Source organism: Crinia signifera, unplaced genomic scaffold, assembly GCF_055691185.1.
Source record: "Crinia signifera unplaced genomic scaffold, ASM5569118v1 HAP2_SCAFFOLD_190, whole genome shotgun sequence".
NCBI classification, from domain to species: Eukaryota; Metazoa; Chordata; class Amphibia; order Anura; family Myobatrachidae; genus Crinia; species Crinia signifera.
Window position 1 is genome coordinate 17,006 of NW_028142083.1, and position 13,332 is coordinate 30,337.

General features: G+C 48.3%; 1 protein-coding gene across 7 annotated transcripts in view; it reads left to right on the forward strand.

Moving 5' to 3' along the window:
• The window catches only part of LOC146053730 (uncharacterized), a 116,235-nt gene that overhangs the window by 17,004 nt on the left and 85,899 nt on the right, over positions 1-13,332 (forward strand). For 6 of the 7 annotated variants that reach the window (XM_083168012.1, XM_083168014.1, XM_083168017.1 and 3 more), the window contains one exon: positions 12,603-12,731. In XM_083168012.1, coding sequence (XP_083024138.1) covers positions 12,603-12,731 — 129 coding nt within the window. Of the gene's footprint in view, positions 1-10,699; positions 10,829-12,602; positions 12,732-13,332 lie in introns of those variants that run through there. The other variant, XM_083168018.1, reaches the window with a different exon arrangement.

The window sequence follows — 13,332 nt, forward strand, 5'->3', positions numbered from 1 at the left end:
ATACAGTTTCCCAGAGTGTTTGTGCCACAATAAATATAACAAAAGGCATTGTAACCCCTCCGCATCATTTTAGCCGAGTCGGGTGCGGTCCGAAAGGGCCACCCCGGGGGGGGGGGGGGGGGGGCGCGGTGCAGTGTCCGCAGGTTGGGGGGGGGGGGGGTCACAGGCAGCCTGCACTGCTGTCTGCTATACCCTGCAGACAGCAGTAGCAGAGGAGGTGAATGGATGCCTGTGAGCGGCATCCATTCACCTCCCGGACAAGGGGTGGACGGGGGCTGGGGGCAGCCCAGCAGATTACCTTAGTGCTGGGCTTGCCCCCAGCGCAGCATTCCGGGTCCTGGCGGCGGCGATCGGAGATGACATAATCTCCAAGCGGCAGGGGGGATGCGACAGTGGTGTAAAAGGGTGCAAACGCAGGGTCACACCCGGCTTGAAGCAGGGACCAAAAACCCGGATGCGACCTGGCGTTTTTGGTATAAAAGGGGTGCTATAAACAAGTCTATGAATCTGATGTAGATCACTTTTCTTTGTGGTTACAACATACTTCCCTCCAATTGAAAACTACAATCAGGAAAATTACAGTAGGATGCGCCAAGCGCCTTTGTAAGGGGCGTGTCACACAGTGCCCAAAGGGCGTGTCTAACTCCACATGGAGCAGTACGGATGGTGTAATGGTTAGCATTACTGCCTCACAGCACTGGGGCAGGGACTGATGTGAATGTTCAAGTATTCTCTGTAAAGCGCTGTGAAATATGTGTGTGCTATATAAGAAACTGTTAATAAATAAATAAACCTATGGGCGTGTCTATGCCTAAATGCTTCTTGTGAGATATTTCTATAGAACATTAAGTCTATAGAATTTTTGAAAGGTTTTTTTTTTTGAAAGAATGATTTTTATTTCAAAGCATCATATAGATAGAACCATACATTGCCTGAATAAAAGTATGCAGACTTCCAGCAACAGTACAGAAAACTAAATGTAGAGGGTGATTCAGACCTGCTTGATTGGCTGCAAGTAACTTTTTCGGTACATCTTTCTAGTATGGCGTAGGACAGTGGTTCCCAAATTTTTTTTAAATCCCAACACCCAAGAGCAGTGGTTCTCAACCTCGGTCATCAGGACTCCCCAACAGTGTACATTTTCCAGGCCTCCATGCAGGATCACAGGTGAAATACTTTGCTCCACCTGTGATCTTTTAAAATGTGTCAGTGAATAATGAGTGCACCTGCCGGGTGACCTGGAAAACGCAGACTGTTGGGGGGTCCTGAGGACCGAGGTTGGGACCCACAGACCTAGAGAGAGTATACAGTAGTGAAGAGTTTTCATAAAAGTGTAGAAAGAGGTGTTTATATAAAGAAGGGGCAACATGCATGGGTAGAAATATTTGTGAACTGAACGTAGCAGCTGCCGGGTGAGTTGGCGGGGTACCACAGGCGATTCACCACCCTAGCAGATGGGGGCCTTAAGAGCTGCAGAGTTATTCAAGTTGGGTCAAAATCTGCGCTAGTCCTCTTGTTGCGAACCACGGTGAAGGCAGATACATCTGACCATATCACCCTCCTTCTGTCATCCGTAGGACACAGAAATTAGTGTTCCTGCCCTTTTTGTGTCTGGGACTTTGCGCCCTTCCGCTGCCGCCCTGGTGCGCTGACACCCCGTTGCAAACTTTCTCATCCGCCCCCCCTGCATGCACTGAAACGCTGATGAGCTCTCTGCTGAAAGCTGTGTGTCTGTTGTTACAGATGTAGCCCGCCACCGTCCCCCATGCTGTTACCACTGCTGAAGTCCTGAGAAGTGAGCGGCATGGCAGCTCTTTAAAGTGACAAATCCCCCCCCCCCCCCGCCACAACGCTAAGCTGCTCTCTGCTAGCAGTGGCTGTCAGCTCTTCCTGCCGGCTAAGCCCTCCCTCCACAGACAGGAGGGCTTGCTGGGGTTGCTTTTCCCATTCTGGGTAACAAGGATATAATACCTCCTGGGCAACGAGCATGAAACCTTCTTGGCAACTAAGCATAAAACCTTTGGCATTGAGTAAGAAACCCCTGGCAATGAGCATGTAGGTAAGAAGCTCTTATGTGCCATCATATGTAGTCGCTGTTAAGGTGTGTGATGGGTATTACAGTGTGGGTCATCATGTGTGATGGGCATTACAGTGTGGGTCATCGTGTGTGATGGGCATTACAGTGTGGGTCATCGTGTGTGATGGGCATTACAGTGTGGGTCATCGTGTGTGATGGGCATTACAGTGTGGACCGTCATCATGTGCGATGGGCATTACAGTGTGGGCCACTATCATGTGCGATGGGCATTACAGTGTGGGTCATCATGTGCGATGGGCATTACAGTGGGTGCCATCATGTGTGATAGGCATTACATCCTGCATGCACTGAAACGCTGATGAGCTCTCTGCTGAAAGCTGTGTGTCTGTTGTTACAGATGTAGCCCGCCACCGTCCCCCATGCTGTTACCACTGCTGAAGTCCTGAGAAGTGAGCGGCATGGCAGCTCTTTAAAGTGACAAATCTCCCCCCCCCCGCCACAACGCTAAGCTGCTCTCTGCTAGCAGTGGCTGTCAGCTCTTCCTGCCGGCTAAGCCCTCCCTCCACAGACAGGAGGGCTTGCTGGGGTTGCTTTTCCCATTCTGGGTAACAAGGATATAATACCTCCTGGGCAACGAGCATGAAACCTTCTTGGCAACTAAGCATAAAACCTTTGGCATTGAGTAAGAAACCCCTGGCAATGAGCATGTAGGTAAGAGGCTCTTATGTGCCATCATATGTAGTCGCTGTTAAGGTGTGTGATGGGTATTACAGTGTGGGTCATCATGTGTGATGGGCATTACAGTGTGGATCATCGTGTGTGATGGGCATTACAGTGTGGGTCATCGTGTGTGATGGGCATTACAGTGTGGGTCATCGTGTGTGATGGGCATTACAGTGTGGACCGTCATCATGTGCGATGGGCATTACAGTGTGGGCCACTATCATGTGCAATGGGCATTACAGTGTGGGTCATCATGTGCGATGGGCATTACAGTGGGTGCCATCATGTGTGATAGGCATTACAGTGTGGGTCATCATGTGCGATGGGCATTACAGTGGGGGCCATCATGTGCGATGGGCATTACAGTGTGGGTCATCATGTGTGATGGGCATTACAGTGTGGGCTATCATGTGTGATAGGCATTACAGTGTGGGACATCATGTGCGATAGGCATTACGGTGTGGACAACCATCATGTGTGATGGGCATTACAGTGTGGGCCATCATGTGCGATAGGCATTACGGTGGGGGCCATCATGTGTGATGGGCATTACAGTGTGGGCCATCATGTGTGATGGATATTACAGTGTGGGCCATCATATGTGATGGGCATTACAGTGGGGGCCATCATGTGTGATGGGCATTACAGTGTGGGCCATCATGTGTGATGGGCATTACGGTGTGGGCCATCATGTGTGATGGGCATTACAGTGTGGGCCATCATGTGTGATGGGCATTACAGTGGGGGCCACCATGTGTGATGGACATTACAGTGTGGGCCATCATGTGTGATGGGCATTACGGTGGGGGCCACCATGTGTGATGGACATTACAGTGTGGGCCACCATGTGTGATGGACATTACAGTGTGGGCCATCATGTGTGATGGGCATTACGGTGGGGGCCACCATTGTGTGTGATGGGGCCAAACAAACATATCAAATAAAAGAGATGCTCCGAACAATGGGCGTTTCCGCCACACTCACATCCCCCAACGAGGCTCAGTGCCATCTTCCCGGCCTTGGGTTCTCCAGAGAATTGCATCCCACAGAATTCGGTGCGACTGCGGCTCTGCGCCATTATATTGGATGGAAGCCTGCGCTTTGCATGCTCCGCTGCGCACTCTGCTGTAATTGTTTTTTTTTTTTCTACTGGACTCCTGTGCATACTGTGACTACTGGCCATACTCCACTGTGACTGCTGGCCATACCCCACTGTGTATACATTACTGTGACTGCTGCTCGTAACCCCATTGTGTATACATTACTGTGACTGCTGGCTTTAACCCCACTGTGTATGCGATACTGTAACTGCTGGCCATACCCCTCTGTGTATACGTTACTGTGACTGCTGGCTTTAACCCTACTGTGTATACGATGCTGTAACTGCTGGCTATACCCCTCTGTGTATATGTTACTGTGACTGCTGGCCATACCCCACCTGCCACCTGTCGACCCAACGGTGTCGACCTAATGACTGTCGACCTAAGTGGTGTCGACAATACGACCATATCCCGTAAAGTGGCTGCTGGCAATACCCCACTAGTGTTCACACTCTGATTTTTTTAGGGCAGGGCGCTGACCATCAGGCAGAGCACTTTTTCTTTTTTTTTCATATTAAATTTTATTGAGATTTTCAAATAAAAGACAGGGATTATTCATAAACAAAGCTGCACATAATACAATCGACTTTTTTTTTTTTTTAAGGATGGTGGGGGGGGGGGGAAGGGAAGGGGGGGGAGGGAAGGGGGGGGGAGGGATGTTTAGGGAAGGTACAAATACACATTAATATATTCTATTCACAAATGTCACATACAAATGGAAACTGCTTAGGGCTTATTTTATTTTTAAGGCAGCATTATGGCAATTAGGTTGTAGTAGGTAGTTAATTAAAGAGGCACCGAGAAGGACATCCCATAGGGAACTTATTTGAAGGGGGGAATCCATTAATCATTCTGGGCTGGGGAGTGGAGAGCTGAGGTGTCAATGATTGGGCTATATCCTCTCGGAAGGCCCATAGTCTCTCTATACTCCGCCCATCTGCGCCACCTGAGGTGTACAGGAGTCGCCCTGGGAGGGTGCAGCTCTCCCGCTGTTTCAAAAAGGAAGTGTCTATGAATCTTGTTAATGATCGTTTGAGGGGAAGGCGTTTCCGCCGACTTCCAAAGTTGGGCAATTGCGGCTTTGGTTGCTACCATTATGTGGCCCAATAAGTATGCGTCTCCCGGGTGAAGTGTCTCCGGGGGGATATGGAACAGAGCAGTTAGTGGGTTCCTAGGGATGTCCTGCTTGAGCACACATGCGGTAAACAGGAAGATATCTCTCCACAATAGCTCCAGTGCCGGGCACTCCCAAAATATGTGTAGGATATTCCCCCTCCCACCACAATTCCTCCAGCATGACGGGGACACGGTGGGCCAGAATTTATGTAAACGGGCCGGTGTGAGGTATGCCCTGTGCATTAGCTTGTAATACATTTCTGCGTGGTTGACACATTTAGAAATTTTAAAGCAGGACTGGAATATCCGCCTCCATACCTCCTCCGTAAATGTGTCTGGGAGGTCTCTCTCCCACTGAATCTGCGAGGGGAACCTCTTATTTATGCTCGGGACCGACATATAATTATACCATTTGGAGATACCTCCTCTTGAATTAGTAGACTCAAAAAATGACTTCAGAAGGCCCGGAATTCCCTTCCTATTAGAGGGTTTAGGTAGATTAACATTAAGCCAGTGTCTAATCTGTAGGAATTTGTAAAAGTCCTGCCTGGGGACAAGGTATGACTGCTGCAGTTGGGAAAATGACATTAAGATTCCATCCGCTATGAGATCTTGGACTGAGTTTAAGCCCAACCCGGCCCAAGACTGGATTGATAGGTCAGGAATTAGGGCAGCTATAGATTTCAATGTGAGTTGAGGGGAGGGAAGTTCGATATCCCCCTCCTGGGCGGCCAGTTTATGCCAAACTGATATGGTAGTGCGTGCTGCTTTTGGTAATATCATTGGAGGAAGGGGGGATAAGGCTGGGAGTCTAAGCAAATCCGGGAGAAGGAGGGGGTGCACAAGGGCCTTCTCTATCACCACCCAGGGCTTAGTTGGGGTTTCAAGGAGCCACTCCTTAGCCTGGCTTAGGAGACACGCGGTGTGGTATCTGACGAGATCTGGGCATCCAACTCCCCCCGCATCCTTAGGAAGGGCGAGAGTGGTTTTTGCTATCTTAGGTTTAGCACCTTTCCATATGTAGGTGGATAAGGTTTTGTTGAACTTATTAGATATGGAGGTGGGGAAGGGACGAGGGATGGTACGGAAAATATAGAGCAATTTGGGAAGTAGTACCATCTTTACTGCAGCAATGCGGCCCACCCAGGAGGTTTCTTGCATCATCCACTCCTTGGTCAGAGCTTCAAAAGCTTGTAGGAGAGGGAGATAGTTAATCTCCAGAATGTCGCATTCTCTAGCTAGGTTAATGCCCAGATACTTGATGGACTTGGTCTTCCATGCATATCTATAGTCATTTTTTAAGCGCGTAAGCACTACCTCCGATATGTCCATTGGGAAGGCCTCTGTTTTTGTGGTATTTAACTTATAATAAGTTACCTTAGAGTAGGCCTCTAGTGTTTTGTGCAAATGGAATAAAGAAGAGGTTGGCTCCTCCAGACAAAGTAATACGTCGTCTGCGAACAGACTAATCTTGTGGGATATACCCCCAATAACAGGTCCCTGTATAAATGCCTGGGAGCGGATAGCTTCTGCCAGGGGTTCAATCGCCAAGGCAAATATTAGCGGGGAGAGTGGGCATCCCTGGCGTGTGCCGTTAGTTATATCAAAGGACGAAGAGGAGCTGCCATTTGCTAAAACTCTTGCTGATGGGAGGGAGTACAGGGCTAGGATGGAATGAAACATTCTCCCCCCGATTCCAAACTTCCGAAGGGTGGCACGTAGGTAATCCCAGTTTAGTCTATCAAAAGCCTTTTCGGCATCGAGCGATAGAACTAGGAGGGGCCGTTTCTGCCTCTGACAGTACTCCATGACATTAATAATTCTGCGCGTATTGTCAGGTGCCTGTCTGCCAACTATAAATCCAACTTGGTCTGAGTTGACCAGTTTGGGTAGCAGGGGAGCGATTCTGTTAGAAATTAGTTTTGCGTAAATTTTGACATCTACATTGAGAAGTGCTATCGGGCGATAATTCTGTACGTTAGTGGGTGTTTTACCTGGTTTGGGAATTGTTACGATGCGAGCCTCTAGCATCTCTTTAGGGAAGGCGGTGGCAGAGGAGGCCTCGTTAAACACTGGGACTAGGGTAGGGGCTAGTTTAGTTTTAAAAGTTTTGTAAAAGTTAGTGGGGAATCCGTCTGGCCCTGGGGCCTTGTCCGAGGGCAGCGCGTCTATGGCTAGTTCAACCTCCTCAACACTCCAAGGAGCATCCAGACGGGTACACTCATCGGAGTCCAGGGAGGGCAGGGATTGAGCTTGGAGGAACCTGTTGATCTCCGAAAGGGAGGGCTGATGTGTTTCTGGATCCTGCTTTAGGTTATACAGATTGGCATAATAGTTAGCAAAGGTCTCAGCGATATCAGAGGGATCCGATACCTTGGTCCCATTAGAGGTGTATATGGCTTGGATGCGAGTAGAAGCCCTGCGTCCCCTTAGTTTATGCGCTAGGAGTTTGTTTGCCCTATTGCCCAGTGTATAGAACTTTTGGTTCAGTTTATTAATATTACGCTGGACTTCCGCTAAGGTGTGTAAGTTAACCCTGTCCCTGGCAGCTAATAATTGCTTGTACTTATCTCTGTTGGACGGGTCCGCTTTATGTGCACTCTCTAAACCTGCTAATTCAAGCTCCGCCTCTAGAAGATCTTTTTTATATTTTTTCTTAAGTCTAGAGGCCATCTGGATCGAGGTGCCGCGCATAACCGCCTTTAACGCACACCAGTGAACAAAGGTCGATGTGTCATCAGTACTATTTGTGTCCAGATATGTGTCAAGCGAAGACTGTAGGGCCTGGAGGGCTTCCTGCTGGTTTAGCAAGGATGGCCTCAGCCTCCAGGGGCCTGGTGGGATTCTATGCTTAGATACCTCCCAGTTGATCAACAGAGGGGAGTGGTCCGACCAGGTGGACGGCAGGATGTCTATCTTAGATACCGAGGGAATGGTCCATCTACTCACTAGAGCCAGATCTATACGCGAATAAGACTGGTGTACGTGTGAAAAGAAGGTGTAGTCCCTCATTGAGGGGTGTTTAACCCTCCATAGATCATAGAGTTCGAATTCTGCTAGGGTTTTACTAAGGTTAGGTAAGTTGTCTCTGTTCCTGTTGGGTCTAAATGTGCGTGGGAGTTTTGACTTATCTAAGAAGGGGTCAGGGACCATATTAAAGTCTCCCAAGATCATTAGGGCCCCTTTAACCTGGGATTGCAGTGCGTTCAGAAATTTCCTAAGGAATTTCAGCTGTCTAGTGTTTGGGGCATAGCAGGATGCAATAGTCACCTCTACTCCGTCTAGGTGACCGGTAAGGATCAGGTATCTCCCCTCAGGGTCGGCGCATTGGGAAAGTAAAACAAACGGGCAGTCTTTAGATATCAGGATAGCCACACCGGCTTTTTTGTTTGGGCCATTGGCTCTATAACATACTGGGTATCTATGATCGGTGAATAGGGGGGGATTTTGCGCTTGGAAGTGGGTCTCCTGGAGAGCGACCACCTGCGCTCTTTTTTTGTGGAAGTAATTTAGTGCCAGTTTCCGTTTCTGGGGAGAATTTAGACCTTTTACATTTAATGATAACAGCTTAACCATAGTCCTGAGGGGGGAGATGCTGAACACGTTCTGTGGATCTGCCTAAATCAAGGAGGTCCCAAAGCAATATAAACAGTAGGTGCCTATTTCTGAATACAGTGTCTTTGTACTTAAGTTGGGTATGGGGGTAATAGGGGGGGGAAGAGGGGGTTAAGGGGTTGAAGTGATCCCCTTTGGGATCAATACCAGCCAACAATCGACTTTGGCTGGGTACCATCTCGAGTGGGGGGTAGCAGCCTGCTTCCCACCTCCCGGGGAGCAGAGCAGTCAACTTCTAGAATAAGGTTAAAGTTAAAGTTAAGGGCCAATCTCCCCCTAAGGGGTGTAGTTAGGTTATTAATAACGGCCACAAAATGTGTTGTGGTAACATAAAACCGTATAACTGTATATCCAATCTCTAAGCTAACCATCTAAACATTAACATTAATACCAATACCAATGGGAAGCCTAAATGTAAGATAGGGAGTAGAGCTATGCTCGGGTTTCATTCAAGGCAGCCCAACAACAGTGTTTAGTTATAATGCATTGTAGCAAACAAGGAGTCCCGACAACAACCGTGAGAAGTTTATATAGCAAGGGAGCTAAGATATGGTGAATACTGAGTCACACCCGGACAGCCCAATTTACCTCACCCCACTGTAGACCAGTCCTGCTGAAGTCGACGTGGGGAGGAAGGGCCAGGTCCGGTGCTAGGAATGTTCCACGATGACAGAAGCTTCTGTCCATCCTCTGGTTCTAAGATAGCAATCGTGGTGCCTTCCCTGGAAACTAGTAGCTTCGTTGGGAATCCCCACCTGTAGGGTACGTTCGCCTTTCTCAGTGCCGATGTTATGGGCTGGAACGAACGTCTCCTGAGGATGGTAGCTGTAGACAAGTCCCCAAATAGTTGGAGCTCTCCCAGAGCCGGCGCCGTTTCTGATGAAGGTCTGGCCGCTTTCATTAATGCTTCTTTAATATGGAAGTAGTGCATTTTCATAAGCACGTCTCTGGGAGCAGATGTAGGAGCCGCCCTGGCTTTAGGGAGTCTGTGTATCCTATCTATGAGTAGATCTGCTGTTGAAGCTTGCGGTAAGAGTTTCTTAAACACTGCCATGGTGTAGTCGTGCAGACTACTGTTTGAGATGTTTTCCGGGATGCCTCGGATTTTAAGGTTGGATCTCCGAGACCTGTCCTCAAGGTCGGCCACCTTCTCCCGTAGTGCCCTGACCTCCGCCTCGAGAGTGTCGTGTGAGTCAATTAGCCCGTTATGAGAGCCAACAACTTCCTCCATTTTTGTCTCGAGGTGGTCTGTGCGGGCGCCAAGCTCGTCCACGGATTGCTGGCAATTCTGTATTGCGGCGCGAATTTCCGCAGTGACCTCGCTTTTGAATTCTGAGAAAAGTAATTTCAGGGTGCCGACCGTGAGGGCATCCGAGTCTTTTACAGAAGTAGAAGGCATCTCCGTAGGATTGTCAACAGGCAGTTTCGGCATCGTTGGTGGGGCCGAGGTGGGTGATACATCAGAGGGCCTGTCCATATCTTTTTTGTTGGATGGATGTGGGGATACCTTAAAGAAAGGAATCTGTGACACCGATTGGGGCGCTTTGTTTTTCTTGGGTGGCATAATAGCTTGAAGGAAGGGACAAGTGAGATTGTTCGTCAGATTGGCCGCCAATACAAATTAGTAGTGCATTGCGGGGAGTCAGCCCTAGGTTAACCACGTTATGGAGCCCCAGGAGGTGGGTGGAGCAGCCGAAGGTCACTCATCCATCACGGGTTGCATCATCCGGCGATGGCAGATTAGGGCAAAACTTTGTGTAGGGTGCCCCCAGCTAGTGCACTTTAACTTAGAGAGCCCGCAGAGTCTTCCTATACAGGGTGGAGCCTGATATAGGTGGTAGGGTATGGCAGCTCCTTGTGTTGTACAGCTAAACAGCAAATGGCATTGGTATGAAGTCTGCATCAAAAGAACAGGAAAAAAGGCTGGTTCTGGCCACTAGATGGAGCTCCCGCATAGGCCACCTCAGTATAGTCCTCACATGCATCCAGGGGATCTCTGTGTGTGACGTTTTTGCTTATGCCACATCCAAGATGGCCGCCGCTGATCACAGAGAGAGTGCTGGGCCGGGGGGGGGGATGCAGGCGCAATGCACTCGCTCTCCCTGCTTCAGTCCTGGCTCAGGGGGGTGTCCAGGGGGGCCTGGGGATGCCTGGCTGGTCTGTTGGTGGTCTCAGACAAGGATTCAGTAGCGTTTTTGATCATGCCACATCCAAGATGGCCGCCGCGAATTACAGGGTGAGTGCTGGGGGGGGGATGCAAACGCAGTGTACCTGCTTTCCCTGCTTTAGTCCCGGCTCAGGGGGGTGTTCAGGGGGGCCTGGGGATGCCTGGGTGGTCTGCTGGTGGTCCCAAAAAGGATTGAGCTGCGTCTCCCGGCCGCGGAGCTCGAGTCCCAGCAGGCGTCCAAAATCTAGGTCCCGGCTCCGGAGCCTCGAGTAGGCCGCAACCTGCAGAAGCCTAAAAATAGGCTTCCCGATTCCGCTGCCGCTCGGGCTGACCTCCAGAGGGGTGTACAGGTGCAGGGGTTTCTCTGTGTGTCCTCTGGATTGGGGATGGTGTCTGGAGTCCCACTTTTTCCTGGCTGTATGTAGGAGCTCAGGCAAAGTGCTGCTTATCACAATGGCTGCTAGGCCACGCCCCCATCAGGCAGAGCACTTTTTCAATCGAAAGAGCACATTTTATACTAGAAATTTACATCAGAAACAGCAAAAATTATAAGAATGATGCCCATTACACATTGTCATATTCTGCTATGGCCATTACATATTCTGTCGCAATGAAAACACATTATACCACACACCGTAATACCCATTACACATTATACCGCACACACCATAATGCCCATTACACATTATACCACACACCATAATGCCCATTACACATTATACCACACACCGTAATACCCATTACACATTAAAACAAAATACCATAATGCCCATTACACATTATGCCACACACCCATTACACATTGTCATACTGATCTATGTCCATTACATATTCTGTAATAATGACAACTACACGTTATATCACACAACAAAATACCCATTACACATTATACCACACACCATAATGCCCATTACACATTATACCACACCGTAATACCCATTACACATTGTCATGCTGTGCTATGTCCATTCCATTTTCTGTCATAATGACAGCTACACATTATGGCATACACTGTAATACCTCTTATACATTATACCACACACCCTAATACCCATTACACATTGTCATACTGAGCTATGTCCATTACATATTATGACCTAATGACATCACACATTATGGCACACACTGTAATGACTCTTACACATTACACCACACACCATAATGCCTCTTACACATTATGGCATATACTGTAATGCCTCTTATACATTATACCACACAATGTAATACCCATTACACATTATACCATGCACCACAATGGCCATTACACATTATACCACACACCGTAATACCCATTACACATGATGGCACACACCGAAAGTTCTCAGCGGCACGTCAACGAGGTGGGGGGCAGCGCAAGGGCGCAGAGTGCCACACACAAAAAGGGCAGGGAGCATTTTGAGGTTTTAAAAACGGGCAGGGTGCAGCACCCTGTAACAGAAGCTTAGAAGGAACACTTGTGATATTATGCTGGGTACACATTGGGTAGCTGGAAATGGGGAACGTGCATCATTATTATAGAACAATGTTTATTCATAATCTTTCTGTGGCTGATATACCAGACATAGCCAAGCGATGTTCATAAAACATTCAGTGATTTGACTCTTTCCTTTATGGTGAAATGCCATTGGTAATCAAGATGTATATCCAATACAGATCAATCCCTGTATTTAATGTGTCCATTATGTGCTTGGTTGCATTACAGAGGAACATATTAGGCCCATGAGTACGTTACCTCAGGGCATAAATATCCCATTTTTCTTTTGTTAGGATGTTGAGCTACCACATTAGTCAGCCTTACTAATATAGTTATATACTCATGTGTTTGTGTATGTCTCCTGGATAGGGAGCTGAACAGTATGGGCATCTGGTACCGAATGGGAAGGGTTCCAAGAGCCCCAGAATCTCCGCAGCCCTCAACACCTTCCTCCCCATCTGCTGTGGTGACGTCGGCATCTGCTCCAAACCTCCCGAGGTAGGTACTTGTGTAGACGTTTTGTTTGAGCCAAGTGTTTTAAGGCCCATACACACTTGAAGATTTTCATTTCAAAAGACTTTGCCAAAATCTCTGAAAGATATATTTGTCACCAAAGTAGTGCGTACACACTGAGCTATTTTCCCCAAAGAGCAAGAGATTTTCAGGAGGTGAAAGACTTTGCTGAAAATCTTTCATATAAAAGGCTATTTACATAATGGGCAGGGTTTGTATTCCAAGGGTGGGAGCAGGGGCCATTTTATTCAGTGCATTTCTGTTCTAGGGGCCTGATTCAGAACTGATCGCTGGGCTGTGTATATTCGGAGCCCAGCAAACAGGTAAACGCTACCTGACTCTGCTCCGACTGGGCAAAATCCCGCCCATGTGCACAACTACCATTTAATTTGCCACCGTGCACGTAGGGAGAAATCCATTCACCTTCCCCAGCAATGTATACATTACCGCCACAACAAAATATACATTGGGGGGCAGTGGCGGTGGTAACATATACATTGTTGACCTGCGCCAGCAGTGTATACATTAACGCCATAAAAATATACAAAAAAAAAATATACATTGATGGCCAGTGGCAGTGGTCTCA